Here is a 16,889-nt window from a genome sequence, read left to right on the forward strand (position 1 = left end):
TTTTGGAATCTGAGTCTTTCTCCAAGTGCTCTGTAAGAATGTAAGGAATTCCCAGCTGATTCAGAGACTGGGCAGTCTAGCCCGGCAGCCTGTCCTTAACTGTGGCAACAGGACGTGCTGTTCAGGGCGAGCATAGCTTGGCCAATTTCTAGAGCTTCTTCTAACATCAAGAATCTTTGTTTTGAGGTATTAGAGGGTTTTTCCATCTAAACAGAGGAGATCCACTTATGTACCTGCTGTCTGAATTTGTCTAATCCCTTTTGTGATGGTTTCCAGCATTTTTTGGCTTCACAGCTGCTGCACATCAAAACGATGGTTTCAGAGAATGGAGACTTTATCTCCTCCCTGAGCCTGATCTACCAGCAAATACAGTTGCAACTGTTACACCTGCATTGGTGGTGGCACTGCCTGTGTAGGTGGTGCTCATCTGTAGTTAAAAATCTTTGAAGTACGTTGAAAAGAAATAGAGAAATGCAACAGGATGTTCCAAGGGGCTTTTTTAGTACGTGCCAGTGGTCATCAGAAGGAGAGGTGGTTATCTTAAACAGTTCAGTAGTTTTAAGAAAGTTTCTGGGAGCGAGAGGTAAGTGTTTGGCCTCCTTCTGCTAAGGCTTGTATTCTTAAGTAGGGCACCATGGAGAAGACTATCAAGAGTGAGCTGTTTGGCTCTTTTCAGTTGAGCGAAGAGATGCTTCAGGAGATCGGTGCTGGTGCAGGCAGAGACTTAAGTGTGGTAGGCAGAAGTCCTGGTTTTTAGGATGAGCGGGAATGGCCTTAAGCTGCACCAGGGAAGGTTCAGATTGGGTATTAGGAAAAACTTCTTCACCGAAAGGGTTATCAAGCACTGGAAAAGGCTGCCCAGGGAGGTGATTGAGTCACTACCCCTGGAGGTGTTCAAAACATGGGTAGGTGAAGTGATTAGGGCTATGCTTTAGTAGTGGACAGGTGTGGTTGGACTTGATGATCTCAAAGGTCTTTTCCAGCCTAGGGGACTCCATGATTCTATGATTCTGTTCTACTCAGCCTAGTCCATTTAATATGCAGTAGGCTTTGCGGAATGGCTTTCATCATGTATAAGCAAAATATGGTCTACTTAGAAATTGATGTATGTAGATGTTTCCTTTGGAAACCCTAAATAAATAAGTAGTGGGAATGTGTCTTAAAGGTGTAGCATACGTTTACCCGAAAGACGAGTGGAGAGAAGAATAAATCAGTTAGAATCTGCTTTAAAGTTTATTGCCCTTGTATGTACCTACCAAATGCCAGGGATCCATTGTGGGAGTATTTGTTTCATACAATCGTTGAACTATAGAATGGTTTGGGTTGGAAGGGACTTTTGAGTTCATCCAGTTCCACCCTCTGCCATGGGCGAGGACACCTCCCACTGGACCAGGCTGCTCCGGGACCCATCCAACCTTGGCCTTGAACACCTCCAGGGATGGGGCAGCCACAGCTTCCCTGGGCAACCTGTTGCAGTGCCTCACCACCCACATTGCGAAGAATTTCTTCCCAATATCTAATCTAAATCTTCCCCCTTCCATTCCCCCTTGTCCTATCACTCCATGTCCTCATACAAAGTCCCTCTCCCAGCTTTCCTGGAGCCCCTTCAGGTACTGGAAATTGCTCTAAGGTCTCCCTGGAGTCTTCTCCAGGCTGAACAGCCTCATGCCTCTCAGCCTGTCAAGAAGATGAAGGATTTTTTTTAACATGAAAAGCTGTGTGCTTTCTAGAGTTTCTCTCTTCTTTTTTTTTTTTTTTATTCCCTCTCTACCCTTCTTTCTTCAAAATGACTGCTTCAGCAGCCAACTTCTTGGGGATTGTTGTTGTGGACGAAGCATTTCACAGTGAGAGGAATCCAAATTAGAGTAACAAATCCTCCTGTTAAACTTGTTAGAGAATTTAACTGAACAACAGAAACAGATAAGAGGATTAAGCCTTTATAGAGTAAAATTGAGGGTTTAGACCATTAATTACACCACAGAAGCATTAAATGTTGAGTACTGCTTGGAGCAGCTGATAGTTAAAACACAAGGATTTTGTATAGCAGGGTATCTGAAGGAATCACCTGCTGCTTGTCTGGTTTTGTTTGGCATTATCAGCAGTGCCAGACTTCTCCGAGATGGGAACGGTGACTGCCATAGGGATGCAAAGTTGAAGTTAGCTGCCTATGTATTTTTAACACAACTAAAAATAGAATGTGTGTGTTTAAATTAAACATGGGAGTTTGCATGTTACAATCTGTGCTCTCTTTATTCTTATAGTAGGAAATAATTTATACAGAAGCTGTTGCTTTTCCTGTGATGATGAGGAATGTTGTGGTTCATGGTAAGATTAGGAGCAGGTTTAGTAAGAGGTGCATTGGAGAGGCCTGAGTTGTGCACCTGTCTCTCTTGTGTCTAGTCTGTCATATCACATGAACGAGAGCTGGAAATTGCTCTGGGCTTGCTCAGCCTTCCTTCTTCAGAGTTCTCCAGAGCTTTCCCCAAAGCTGGATCCACGCAAAACTGAGGGGGAAGGAAAGCCTAGGTTAGGCCTTCCTCCTGATCCTAAAATGGACCTGTCATGTCTCCTGACTTGAAGGAGCTGAGTTGGTTCAGATGTGAGTGGGGCAAGTGGGTGAGGAGGGAAGGTGTAGGACACAGTGAAACTAGAGAACAAGAGGTGGCAATGCTCTGCAACTAATGTGTGAGAACAAGGGTGCTGGTTTACTCCTGTAGATCATAGAATGGTTTGAGTAGGCAGGGTCTTTAAAGTCCATCCGGATCCAACCCCCTGCCATGGGCAGGGACACGTCCTACCAGACTAAGCTGCTCAAAGCCCCATCCAACCTGGCCTTGAACATCTCCAGGGATGGGGCAGTCACAGCTTCCCTGGGCAACATATGCCTGTGCCTCACCACCCTCATCATGAAGACCTTCCTGATGCCTAATTTGAATCTTCCCCCTTTCAGTTTAAAGCCATGCCTCCTCATCCTATCACACCATGCCCTTGTAAAAAGTCCTTCCCCAGCTTTCTTTTATGCCCCCTTCAGGAACTGGAAGCTGCTGTAAGGTCTCCCTGGAGCCTTCTCTTCTCAAGGCTGAACAACCCCAACTCTCTCAGTCTGTCCTCATAGCAGAGGTGCTGCAGCCCTCAGATCGTATTTGTGGCCTCCTGGAACCACAAACAAATTTAGTTTTGTTGTTCCTTCCCCCTGCCCTGTAAGCAGTGATTAAATTATACTCTGGCGTTTCCAGGATAACTGAGTGCCTGAGCCATTGCAAGTATGGCTATGCACACAACTTGAAGCGATTTTGTTGTAAACCTTCATCTTATTATTTTAATATTATTATTAGCTGCCTAGATTCCCTTCTTACCTTGATATACAAAACTGGAGCCAGCAGCAAAAGAGCTACCAGGAGACCAGTTGTACACGCTGCCATCATTTGCTGTCCTGTACTCTTTGCTCATAAGAAAAGAGCTCTTGCTGCAGTAACCTACCCACTCCTTTCCAAAATGTGCACTCCCAGCCGCACGGCACACGAGAGGCAGGGCTGTGTTTGCCCATCAGCCACCCAGTCAGCACTGGCAGCCATGCTCTGTGCTTTTAAGTCTGTAATTCATATTTAGAAGGATGTTTGCTTCTCTTAATAGGTTCAAGGTGCAAGTTTCCGGGGTTGGAAGGAAGTGACGTCGATGTTCAATAAAGATGATGAACAACAATTGCTAGCAGGATGCAAGTCTCCAAAATCCAAAGGGTGAGTAAAACCAATTGATCTGTCTGCTGTTGAAGTACACAAAGAGGAAAAGGAAACAGCTATGCAAAATAGTAAGGGTAGACACAGAGAAGCAGTAGAATTCAACTCCTGGAAGCTAAATCCCAGAGAAAGGTCTATGAGCATTTCAAAGTTAGAACCACAGAATCTCTAGGTTAGAAAAGGCCTTTGAGATCATCATGTCCACTACTAAATCATATCCCTGAGCACCTCATCTCCCCGTCTTTTAAACACCTCTAAGGATGGTGACTCCACCACCTCCCTGGGCAGCCTCTGCCAGTGGCCGAGAACACTTTCAGTGAAGGAGTTTTCCCTAATGTCCAATCTAAACCTGCCCTGGTGCAACTTGGGGCCATTCTCTCTCATCCTATTGCCTGTCACTTGGGAGAGACCAGCACGTACCTCTCTACAACCTCCTTTCAGGCAGTTGTGGACTGCAGCGAGGTCTCCCTCCCTTCAGCCTGCTTTTCTCTAGGCTAAGCAACCCCAGTTCCCCTAGTCACTCCTCATAAGACTTGTTCTTCAGCCCCTTCACCAGCTTCGTTGCCCTTCTTCCAGCCTCTCCATGTCTGTCCTGTCTGGATCATAAAACCATGGAATAATTTGGCTTGGAAGGGACCTCAAAGCCCATGCAGTTCCAACCCCCTGCCACTGGAAGCTGCTCTAAGGTCTCCCTGGAGCCTTCTCTTTTCCAGGCTGAACAACCCTAACACTCTCAGCCTGTCCTACTAGCAGAGGTGCTCCCCACCCTCTTGTCATGTTTGTGGCCTCCTCTGGACCTGTTCCAGCAGTGGATGGACTAGAGTCCCTTGTGACCCAAACCATTCTATGATTCTAAGAAAAATGCTGATATTTTTAAAGTCCTGATACTTTGTACATCAGTTATTTCAGGTTATAAGGCTTAACTAGCGAGGTGAGAACAGGTATATGAGACTGAGGGACACTGAGTGATTGCTAAAGCTGGCGGCAGAGAAAAAAAATTCATATTCCTTCTTTTCTACTACCTGTGGGCTTGGTTTTTTGTTTGTTTTTAGTTAAGAGTCGCTCTAATGCATGCTTAAATGTTTCATACATTTCCAAGGGCAGTTCTATGTGATTCACCAGGGGGTGGGGGTGGTCGGTAAGTTCTTTTATGATGGGAAATGTCTGTACTCAGCCTATTTCTGAGTTATCGCTGCAATTCCGCTGTGTTTGGGTTTACATGTATACGAGGGAGTGTTTCCTGAAGTTGACAGGAATGGTTGCACTGACTGATTAGGCTGCCTTACTATAAAATCCAACAGCAGTTAATAAACATTCAGTTATTTTATTATGTGCGTTGTTAAATGAAGAAAATCACCTCCTCATTGTTGTTTTCTAGAACAAACCTAAAGTTAAAGGAAGAGATGAAATCTGAAAAGAAGCCAGGTTTTTGGGACAGTTTGGTGATAAAGCAGAACGTTCAATGTAGGAAACCAGATGAGATTGAGGGATGGGAACCACCCCAGATTACTGCTGCTGTCTCTACCGGTGATGCAGCAACTACTTTAAGTGACTGTACAGCCTGGGCAGGCTGGGAAGATGAAACCAAAGGCTCCACAAAATACACAAACCTGGCCAGCTCAGGAAACAGTTCCAGGTGGAGCATCAAATCGGCTGGAAAGCTGGTTAGTATTAGACGTCAAAGCAAAGGTAACCTTACTGACAACTGGGAAGAACTCGAATGATACTGGTCATGTGAAATACTTTATGGTTAAGAAGAGAAAGGTTTCGTGATTTACTCGTATGTTTAAACCAAAATCAAATCTGCTCAATATTGCACCTTTATACAGTACTTTCTTTTATTCAGATTGTTACGAATTTTTGCTCACCTGATGGTAAATTTTCTTATTACATTGTTAAATAGCTATGTTTTCCACACTGAAAAAAGTAGAGAATCTATTTTGTGCCTATCTATCTTTCACATTCAGACTCTGCAGTGTGTTGGATTGCTGGTTTTACCAAAAAAAAAAAATTGTAATTCCTTTGTGAATGTATGCACTGGTTGTAAGTTTGGCTGCCTTATGTAGGAACTTCCACTAGCTTGAGGTCCTGTTTTTTTCCTGCTATTTAAGGGGCACTCAAAATCGTAGTTTTGATGCTGTCCCGTTTTGATGAAGAATATTGATCTGTCGCTCGCAGGGAGGATGCTTATATTTAGTAGACTGTTTTCCAAATCTTCAGCCTCAGCATACGCTTCAGCTTGTGCACACGAGATGCTCTGCTGTCACAATGTGCTGTGCTGTGTGTGGAATGGGAAAGTGCTATTCTCATGTGATTCCTTCCATCACAGGAATTTCACCAATAGTCAGGTTAAATGGGTCTTCCAGAGGTGTTTTTTTTTTTGTATTGAACATTGTTGGACAAAGCTCAGCTGCTCATTTTTTTAAGATGCGTGTTATGCCAAAAATAAAAATGATTGAAAATTTGGAAGACATCAGTGAGGAGGGGATAGGAAGATCTCAATATTCAGCATCTGTAGTCCTGGATCTAGGGATAAGTTGCTCCTTATGGAAGGGCGTACATTTTCCTTTTTACAGTAGCTGATCCTTATTCAGTCATAAAAATATATAATGGTTTGGGTTGGAAGGGAGCATGAAGATCATCTAGTTCCACTCCCCTGTGATGGGCAGGGGCACCTCCCACTGGATCAGGTGCCCAAGGCCCATCCAACCTGGCCTTGAACACCTCCAGGGATGGGGCAGCCACAGCTTCCCTGAGCAACCCGTTCCAGTGCCTCACCACCCTCAGCATGAAGAACTTGTCTCATTTAAATCTTCCCCCTTCCAATTTAAAGCCATTCCCTCTCATCCTATCACTTCATGCCCATCAAGTCCCTCCCCAGCTATCCCTGAGGCCCCTTCCAGCACTGGAAGCTGCCCTAGGATCTCCTCAGAGCCTGCTCTTCTCCAGGCTGAAGAACCCCAGCTCTCTCAGCCTGTCCTCCTAGCAGAGATGCTCCAGCCCTTGGATCATTTTTGTGGCCTCCTCTGGACCCACAAACAAATTTAGTTTTGTTGTTCCTTCCCCCTGCCCCATGAGCAGCGATTAAATTATACTTTGGCGTTTTCAGGATAACTGACTGACTGAGCCATTGTGAGTTTGTGCATGCACACAACTTCTGAAGCATTTTTGTTGTAAACCTTCGTCTTACTAGCTACTGATGTTTTAATTTTTGGTAAAAGAAGGTGAAGTGTTAAACTTGAGATTTGAAATGTACATAAGAATACTTAAAAGTGCCTCTTTCTAGCGCATTGTCTCTCATTAGCAGCGTGGCTGATGTCAGATCCAAAGTTGGGTTCCTTTTTGTTTATATGGCCCGTGTAAATGCTACTTTAACTTTCATGGAAAAAAAAAATCAAACCAAAAGTTTCATTAAAAAAAAGAACAGTAGGCTTTTTCTTTCCTGATTGTTCAACTGGTTTTAACAGAAATGAAAACTTGTTGACTGCCTCGCAAAACGGACAGTACAGCTGGAAGATCGAGTTAGCGTTTCAGAGAAAATCAGTGTTTTTACCAGAAAGGTTACATATTCCTTTATAGAACGGATACGTGGCAAGCATATTTTTGCGAGACGCTTCTGCTGGTGAAAAGGAATGCATGCAATTTTCTTCTAAGCTTGTACCTTGTTTCTGTTACTGCCGCATTGTTCCTTTCTTAGTTCTCTCTTTCTCCTCTCTCTCCCAGTTCACGTATAGTTTTCTGGTTCACAGTTCCTGTATAGCTGGGGTTTTTTTTGAGATTCCTGTTGAGATGTGCCTGGAGGGAAACTCTAGCAAAATGGTTTGGTTTTGTGTTTTTTTTTTTTTTTTCCCCTGGTGTTAATAGGATGTTAAAAGACACTCTTCTTAAGTTTATATAAAAAAAAAATCAGTGTTTAGTGCTACAAAACACGATCTTGTAACTGGCAAATTTGTAAAATTAGAAGTATATATTAAAGAAAGTTCTAATAGAGGAGAAAGGGTTAGTGTTTCTATCGCATCGTTTAGACTGTGAGTAAACTCTGTGTTTGCCTTTGGCAAGTACATATGCTGAGGTTAATTATAGGAAAGAATTAGTATTCTTGGGTAAAGTATGCTGCATTTTATAGTTCATGGAATCCCCTCTAAGGCATGAGCTTGTATTTAGTCTGGTTGTTGGTGCTGACCTAAAAGAATGGAAAAAGTTCTGCTAGCAGCCCTCAATATTTTGTTCTCAAAGATGGGCTGAGAACTTTTAAGTTCCCTCCTGAAGAAACTATTTATACTGTGACCAGTAAGGTTTTGCCTTGCACATTATACTGTCAAGTGCCTGTTCCTCACCTCGATGATGTGTTTGATGCACAGCTTAACTGCAGCATTTTTCAGTTTGTTTTAAAATGTACGATAAAAAAAAAATACGCTCACAAAGCTGAAGCCGAATATAAAAACAAAATTGCATCCCAGTGGGAAATCGAGATACGTTAAGCTTTGGGTTTAACTCTAGTGATTCCGGTTTTGATGTGCTTTTTAAGTGATATTTCCTCAGAAATGACCGTTCTAAGGATGAACATTATTAAATTTAATATAATTTATTGTTATGCTTTAGTAATGTATTTGTCTTTTGAGAACTCACTGGTGTGAGCTTTTCTTCTCTTTAAGTTTTTAAACATGTTTGAGTTTTCAGAATGGGGTCCTCCTTTCTTTTACCTTCTTTAGAAGCTTAACTACATTTTATGTTGGTGGGCTCGAGCGATACACGGCTCCATATGTGGGATAAGTCCCTTAATCCATCCCTTAATATTTGTTTTGAAGTTACATTTCAACCCATCTGAAATTGTTTAGAAGAAGGTAGCATTAAGATTGTACGATAAGATTGCACAAAATAAAATATATAGTTTATATTGCTTTCTCGTAGCCAATCTGCATGATCGTTGGCGTGGTTTTAACGGGAATTAAAAGCTTCGTGTGGCTGGAACGAGTCACTTAACTGTAAGCAAAGTTCTTTCTGAGTATTTTTATTTATTAGCATCATTTGCAAAAAGAAAAATAGTATTTTCCATATGAATAAAGATTTAGTTTGAACTGAAATGCCTTATTATTTGAATTTTTTTTTTTATTTTGTCCTGTTTTATTTGTTATGTGGATTTGTTTCCACTCTGTGAAGGTCACTTGCATCATTGTTGAATATGGCCAAGCTATGTTTGTCCAAACTCTGAATCCTGCCATCTCAGAAGCTGCAGCATCTTAGCTTTAAAGCATCACCCGTTGCTTTCACAGTGGGAAGAATTCATTGGTTTTGACAAACTGCAAATATTTTGTTTTACTGGTATTTATTGGTTTAAACATTTTTGGGTTTTTTTATAAATTATTGCCTGTTATTAAAGCTTGGGCCCTGCAGCATGTCTTTCCCCAAAGATTTCACCAGCTGCTTGTAAAACCGGAGGACCTGGAGTGCTTTTGGAGCCCATAATGAGGTGAGACCTACCCCCCTTGGACAGGTGAGATGGAGCCGCTGTTACCTGTAGATCGGATACAGAAAGAAGCGCGTTGTCGGCTGCTCATTCTTCCACTCGAGCCTGCTGGCACCGGTGTTGTCTAAGTTGGCTTTGCAGGGAACGCTGAGGCCAAAGGTTTCTTACAAGAGTGTGTGAACTACCTGAAACGGAGCATCTCGTTCACACAAGTTACTTTCTTGGGGGAAAAGCCCTGTATGGCGATGCCTCTGACTCTACCCAGGTAGCAGAGGACACTGCTGACTTTTGAGCGTCGCTGTTCCCAAAGCTCAGGTGATGTTGGCCTGGCATCTGTCTCCATTTCCAAAACTTCTCAAATGCTTATTGATGTGCATGGATGTCAGATGACAAAACTGTGTGTCTGTCCCTGTACGCGAATGCCTGTGTTCGCTGTTTCTTGCGAAGCTGAACTCTTCTTGCTGCTCGCTTTTCTCCCCCACCGCGTGCCCCGTTCAGGGCTCAGTGCTGGGTCCAGCCCTGTTCAGTGTCTTTATCGATGACCTGGATGAAGGCATCAAGTGCACCCTTGGCAAGTTTGCGGATGACACTAAGCTGGGTCTCCCACCACGTGCCTCCTAGTTGGTTTCTGACGTGCCAGTGTCTGTTTCTCTCATGCTGGACATTCACTTTTAGGCAGACTTGCCTTCCGTTGGATGCCTGGAAAAAGTTTATCTTCTGAAACTTGGCAACCGGCACTTGACAGGACAAACAAAGGAAACCAACTCACGTATCATTTCCTATGAGGAAGTAAACTATTGTTTGATAGGATGGAGCACAAGATTCCCAGAAGTCCTGCTGCAGACACCGTAACGCTGCACATAGGATTATGTTGAAAAGCAGAGAGTTAATGAAACAGAGACTTGCTCTCGCTTCCAGTTCTGGAATCCCCAACATAAGAAGGAGACGGAGTTGTTGGATCTTGAGCTCCTGATCTGTGCGCTCAGAACTGGCTGCACTGGGTACAGGGAGAAGGTTTTCAAAGCGAGTGAAGGAGCATCGAGGAATAGAGCGCAGTATGAAGAAAATTAATAAATCCAGAACATCTGAGAGTGTTCCTAAGGGAGCTGGTATTAATATTTACTATTAGGCCAGGGGTGTAGTGTTAGAGAATCAGACCTAACACACAGCTAGTCCTTTTTCCTAGTGTTTTTTCTTGGTTATCATATCCAAGAATGGATTTTTTTTGCTGTGATGATTTAATACCTGCACACAGGTATTAAATGTAGGCTTCCAATGCCTTTAAGACTGGAGGTGTGCAACTCGCAGCAAGCACTTCTCCATACCTATTCCTTACTGAGGTGCTGAGGGACATGGTTTAGTATTTGATAGGAATGGTTGGACTCGATGATCTGATGGGCCTTTTCCAACCTGGTGATTCTATGATTCTACTGCTATGCCTGTACATTAGACTTATTGAAGTAGAAGGCAAGTGCAGGTGGTAGAACCTTTAAATGTAGGCTCAGTCAGCTTGCAGCAAGAATTAAATGGTGATGGGATGAAACTGGAAGTCTTAGCTGAAGTGAACAGCTCTGCTCGGGATCCTGATTCTGCAAATACTGTACTTTCACCTTCCTCCCCTTCCCCCTTATGAGATGCTGTGAGATCTCTAAGAGCTTATTCCATCCTTCTCCCCGAGATCCCAGGTTTCAGGATGCTGCTTCCTTTGTTTCAAGACGTTTTTCTGTCCTTACTTTCCCCTCATACCCACAACCTGATCCTGTGACCTGGCTCTCCATTTATTCTTCTGATTCCTGGTTTCCTCTCAGGTACAACCTAAACTTCTTCTCCTCCAAGAAAGGCCCAGGCCAAATTTTCCTCCTCATTTTAATTCTCAACTCTTAAAACTGACTTTGAATTTCTCTTCATTTTTTTTTCTGATTCAATATTTTTGATGAAGTGAACTTACCTAACAATTCATTTATCATTAATTTAACTTTGTCACAGCCTTCCATGCTGTTGCTGAGGCTTGTTCTCAGTGTTCATCGTCAGCTTTTTGGTGTCTCTCGTGATTTTGCTGATTCTCTGCTAGATTCAGGGTATGTTTTTCCCCTCTTAGTGGATGAATTACATGCCAGAGGTTAATTTCTTTTGTTGTTTATTTATTTTATTGCCTCTACGCCTCTGAATCTGTTTATTTATGAAGCGTTACTTGAAACTTACCCATTTTAGAACAGCTGAGAGTCATTCGTGTGCAGGTTGGAGGCCTTTCCACCTCACTTGATAAAGCTGCTGCGTTTCATCTGAAGGCACAACGATTAATTACCCTTAAAGCGCGACAGATGCAAAGCTGAGCATGTTTTATTCATCTTTCTAGAAGGTTGTAGACTTAAGCCTGTGGGAAATCAGCACTGGCAACAGGACAAGTCTGTGTGCGGCAGAGGGAATCGAAAGAGAAGAAACCCAACTTTGGTGGCACCCTCTTCTGAATCCATGTGTCATGTCCTTGGGCATGGACATCGTAAGCTTTGAAGGGAACCTGCATCCTACTGGACTCTGCAGGAGTTAGGGATTACAGTCCAGTGTCTTCTCATGGGCTGGACCTGAGCCTCGCAGCTGAAAGCAGAGAAACGGTGCAAGCGAACAGCATCATTAGGTAGAATTATCTAACACATCAATATTCTGAACCATCATTTAACAACTCTTTTCACCACCACTGCTCTGGGCAACCTGGGCCAGTGTCTCCCCCCACCCTCATCATCAAGAATTTCTTCTCTACGTCTAATCTAAATCTTGCCCCCTCCAATTTAAAGCCCTTCCCTCTCGTCCTATCACTCCAGGCCCTTGGAAAAAAGCCTCTTCCCAGCTTTCCTGGAGCCCCTTCAGGTACTGGAAGCTGCTCTAAGGTGTCCTCGGAGCCTTCTCTTCTCCAGGTTTGTTCTCACAGCAGGGGTGCTCCAGCCCTGGGATCACCTCCAGGTAATGAATCCAACAGGCCTGGAGAAGGGGTTTGGAGTTCATGACTGGGGATGTGGGAGGTGCTGGGGATGCAGAAAAAAAGATCCTGGTTTTCAAAACTGTAATTTCAAGCTCCTTGTGGATTGTGGCAGAGAATATCTTCATTGCCTTTGGATCAGTGTTGTGTTTCAGGACCAGAATTCAATAAAACCCAAATCCCCTGAGATTGTGAAGGGGCCACAGGTCGAACATGGTTTCTTGTCGCCGACACTGCAAAACCTATAGGCAAACAAAAGCTGTGGGACAAAAGCTGAGGAGCAAAGAAACCTGTAGTGATTTGGTGCATGTTTCAAGGCTCAATTTCTGCTTCAGGAGAGAGGGACCTGCCTGTCTTTGCACGCGAGGCCAAAGAGTGGAGGTTCTACTTTACAGCACAACCCTCCTCATGGAGGGTTCTACTTTACGTGAATCGGTGCTGGTGTAAAGGGCACTGAGATTAATTCACGCTGTCAAAATATGTTTTGTGCCACAGGGAGATACTAAGATCACTATCCTGAAGTGAAATCCTCCCCTCCATCCCTCTCAGGAAGAGCTTTCTAAAAAACAATGAATCTAACACAAACCCTGGTGATCAAAATCACTTTGTCGGCTTTGTGTGGAGGTGGCACAATTAAAATCTTATTTTCTTATGCATCCACCGACTTCACACCGTGCAGTCACTTTTAATCAAGCTCCGTTCTTTGCCCAGTCTAAGAAATACATTCACCAAATATTTATCTGGCTTATGGAACTGCTCCCAAAGCTCAGTTTTGCCAAGCGTTAAAAGCTCACCTCCCCTGCTGCTGCCGGTGTGGCTCGGCCTTCAAAGTCTGTAAGAAATAAATTGTAGTTTGGCCTCACCGCCCTCATAGTCAAGAATTTCCTCCTAATGCCTAGTCTGAGTCTTCCCCCTTCCAGTTTAAAGCCAGCCCTCCTCCTCCTGTCACTGTGCACCTTTGTACAAAGTGCCCCCCAGCTTCAATGGATATTGGAAATCCTGAGGATAAGGTTGGTAGATCCCCGAAACTGAAGTTAAAATGAATAAAACCATCTCATGGGGAAATAAGTATCCTCTTCTGTGTGCCGCCTATTAACAGGGCAGCTATCCTAGTAAAAAAACCACTAATACAACCACTTCCTGAAAACTGACATCACTTGGACTGCTTGTACACTTCTCATTCTGTTACCAACTACTACAAAGAAGAGGTTAGAATCATAGAATCCTAGAATAACCAGGTTGGAAGAGACCCACCGGATCATCGAGTCCAACCGTTCCTATCAAACACTAAACCATGTCCCTTAGCACCTCGTCCACCCGTGCCTTAAACCCCTCCAGGGAAGGTGACTCAACCCCCTCCCTGGGCAGCCTGTTCCAGTGCCCAATGACCCTTTCTGTGAAGAATTTTTTCCAAATGTCCAGCCTAAACCTCCCCTGGCGGAGCTTGAGGCCAATTCCTCCTGTCCTGTCCCCTGTCACTTGGGAGAAGAGCCCAGCATCCTCCTCTCCACAACCTCCTTTCAGGTAGTTGTAGAGAGCAATGAGGTCTCCCCTCAGCCTCCTCTTCTCCAGCCTAAACAACCCCAGGTTACCGAAGGTTCTTAAAATTTAAACAAACAGATTCATCTCTACACACAAGAGGCTGCTGAGAATAACAGATAAACCCCATGATTTATTACACTGTACAAAACTAGATTCAGAACAAGCAGGTGCAGAATAAAGTACGCAATTTATTTTTCTGTACATTACAGAAATTGTTAAGATTCACTGACAAACCCAGAACTTCCCTAATTTTTTCCTTCACCTGCCTAAGCCAAGCAATTAATTTTGTTCTAAGAGAGAGAAGAAAATAGCTTCCTGGAAAATTTATCATCCGATGAACTTGGCAGAAAGTGCTTGAGCTCAGACCAACTTTCAGTGTTTGCCATCGCTTAGAAAGACTCGTCAGGTTAGGAGCTCAGTTGGTAGTGTAAATGTCCCACCCCTGTCCCAGTCTAGAAAGAAACAACTCCACTCTCCTTCAAGTTCAATGATGTCTTCTTCTTAGAAGATGAATCAATGCAGTTGCATTTGTAGATATACCAAACAGTATAAACGAAGGCTGCAGCTATAGTCAAAACGCTTTCCAGTAGCCCCAGATCGGTCTCGAGTTATGCAGGATGCGCTGAGATAGCTTCTCTGCTTCATAAAAATAAATATTTTTGCGCAATATATGTACAAAGATTGGTTGGTTTCCTTCATTCACAGGTTCAACAGATACACCCACCCCTGCATTTTAGTCGCCAGCTCACGATGATTAATGCCGCCTTGATAACTGTTAAAGAGTCCAAGAGAAGCTTAGCCTGTTCTTTATCATAGTGCAAATTACATGGAGGTGTTTCAAAAACAGCGGCTTAAACAAAGAAGGATTAATAACAAAAATCCCTCCTTTGGTCCCTGTAAGAGCACTTGAACTCTCCCATGAAAGCGCCAGTGCTCCCCCACATAATTTTAACCAACGATTAAGGCGTCAAAAGAATGAAGTCGAGATTAAAATGCTCTTTCTTGGACTTGAAAAGAAGTCCGCTGCAGATTTCCTGACAAAGAAATTTTCTTAACGTGTCTCCTCCTCCCCAGCTCTTTTCTGCACGAACACAAAACGCCAAATAAATGCATCTCCCCCAGGTCTTTTTGAACTACAACAAAACATTACGCTGAAATATATTGCACGAAAAGCATAACATATCCTGCTTGACTCTTCACAACAACGGCCACAAACACAGGAGAACAGCTACGGAACGGCTCAGAATTTGAAGAGGTCAATGAAATGCTGAGGAGATACTGGTGTGAGACAGGTGTTGGGATCGCTGGCAGTGCAGGGGTGGCCGGTGTCCTGCAAAACGAAGGAGACAAAAGGAAATTTTCTTCCCAGGCCCACAATATCCCCTCTCCCACCCCCCGCAGTTAAAACAAAAAAAGCAAACATGCACATAAAGGCACATGAAACCACTTCCACTGTAAACAAACTGTACTCGCTCGTTTAAGAGTTCACTGATAAGGAAAAAAAGGCCTTTACAGTTTGACTCTGGTAGGACAGGTTTCAGAAAAAAACCCATCCCTTTTCTCCAACCCCAAGCCAGAACCTGAATTGGAGTTCTGGAAAGAAGTTTTATATTCCTTGTCTGTTGATTTTTGCTAAATGCAATTAAAAAAAAAAAAACAACTGAGCAAACAAAACTAAACATGCTGTGTTGAACCTAAATTAACTGTTTAATGAAAATCTGAAGTCAACCGCTACTTCAGGGGGAAAATGAGCTCCTTGCTTTCGAAGGCAGCAGACACCTCCCCTCAAAGCATGTTTGAAGCCCCAGTCCTAAAAGTCTTTCTACCTCGCTTGTTCTTTTCCCCCAACATCTTTTTCTTGTCTTTCACTCCTACCTTTTCCCCACCTGAAACCATTGACTTAAAGCAGAAATTAGGTCCCAGGCAAGTTAGGAATATAGGAGACAGGATGGAAAGGCTTTGTCATCACTAATTGACAAGGCCCGCAGGGCTTCCTGTAACATGACAGGAATTTGAACTCCATAAAATTGTCCGATTATTTAAGATTCAAATTCCTCTTCAAATGAAAAGCTCAGTTTTGCACCATATCAGAACCCTGAAGGGGAGAGAATGGTAGAGGCGGAAGGAGAAGGTCCCAGACAGTTCAGTGGAGAGGTTAAATCATCTTTGTCAAGAACGTTGTCAGGCTCTAACTGTCCTCTCCAGGTTTTGAGGCGCCTCTCTCCCTTTTCCACCAGTGTTGATGAATTCACCACGTGGGGCAAGAAAACTAGAATAAATACACAGTAAAAGTAGATCGCACACTACTGCAGCCCCCGCTTCTTTCATTCCCCTAGGACATGACATTACAAGCAATTCACTTAGAAGGATAGAACCTCTAAGTGAATTTTTTTTTTTTTCTCATTAGGAAACTTATATAAGGAGAAGCGCTGTCAAAGACGCCACGTTTCTCTTCTGAAGTCTTTGCAAAACTGTAGTGCACCAGGTGAGACACAGTCCACGTGCTACTCAACTCTTCCAATGAAGAGTGTTACTCTATCAATATATTATCTGTGTTTTTCCAGGAAGCCTATAATGACTACATGAAAATATCACCTGGTACCACCTCCTCCTCCTCCCACCTCTTCAATACTTGCTTTAGCATCACCCAGAAACAGTTGTTACAATCACAACACACAGGGGTGAAAAACAAACAAAGAAGGGGAACAGCCACGCAGATTAGATGTCAGGTAAGCTGCCTGTCTAGGGAAATTGCAGATAGGGCAGTGATTCTGCTCCTCTGTTCCTTTCTTGTGAGACCTCATCTGGAGTATTGTGTCCAGTTCTGGAATCCTCAATGTAAGAAGGAGATGGAGCTCTTGGAATGGGTCCAGAGGAAGCTACAGGGATGATCAGAGGGCTGGAGCACCTCCCATATGGGTATAAACTGCAGAGGAGCAGATTTAGACTAGACATAAGGAGGAATTTCTTCACCATGAGGGTGAGGAGGCCCTGCACAAGTTGCCCAGAGAAGCTGTGGCTGCCCCATCCCTGGAGGTGTTCAAGGCCAGGTTGGATGGGGCTTGGGCACCTGATCCAGTGGGAGGTGTCCCTGCCCATGGCAGGAGGTTGCAACTGGATGAGCTTTCAGATCCCTTCCAACCCAAACTATTCTCTGATTCTATAAAGA

General features: G+C 43.6%; 2 protein-coding genes across 4 annotated transcripts in view; one reads left to right on the forward strand and one right to left on the reverse strand.

Moving 5' to 3' along the window:
* The window catches only part of TDRP (testis development related protein), a 31,217-nt gene extending 22,396 nt beyond the window's left edge, over nt 1–8,821 (forward strand). For both annotated transcript variants that reach the window (XM_069851608.1, XM_069851609.1), the window contains 2 exons: nt 3,634–3,737; nt 5,116–8,821. In XM_069851608.1, coding sequence (XP_069707709.1) covers nt 3,634–3,737; nt 5,116–5,461 — 450 coding nt within the window. In that variant the 3' untranslated portion in view covers nt 5,462–8,821. The remainder of the gene's footprint in view (nt 1–3,633; nt 3,738–5,115) is intronic.
* A 5,016-nt stretch (nt 8,822–13,837) lies between these two features.
* The window catches only part of FBXO25 (F-box protein 25), a 34,430-nt gene continuing 31,378 nt past the window's right edge, over nt 13,838–16,889 (reverse strand). Inside the window, exon 11 of one of the 2 annotated variants that reach the window (XM_069851593.1) lies at nt 13,838–15,050. In XM_069851593.1, coding sequence (XP_069707694.1) covers nt 14,961–15,050 — 90 coding nt within the window. In that variant the 3' untranslated portion in view covers nt 13,838–14,960. The remainder of the gene's footprint in view (nt 15,051–16,889) is intronic. The other variant, XM_069851594.1, reaches the window with a different exon arrangement.

The sequence above is a fragment of the Phaenicophaeus curvirostris genome, chromosome 2, assembly GCF_032191515.1.
Source record: "Phaenicophaeus curvirostris isolate KB17595 chromosome 2, BPBGC_Pcur_1.0, whole genome shotgun sequence".
In the NCBI taxonomy this organism is placed as follows: domain Eukaryota; kingdom Metazoa; phylum Chordata; class Aves; order Cuculiformes; family Cuculidae; genus Phaenicophaeus; species Phaenicophaeus curvirostris.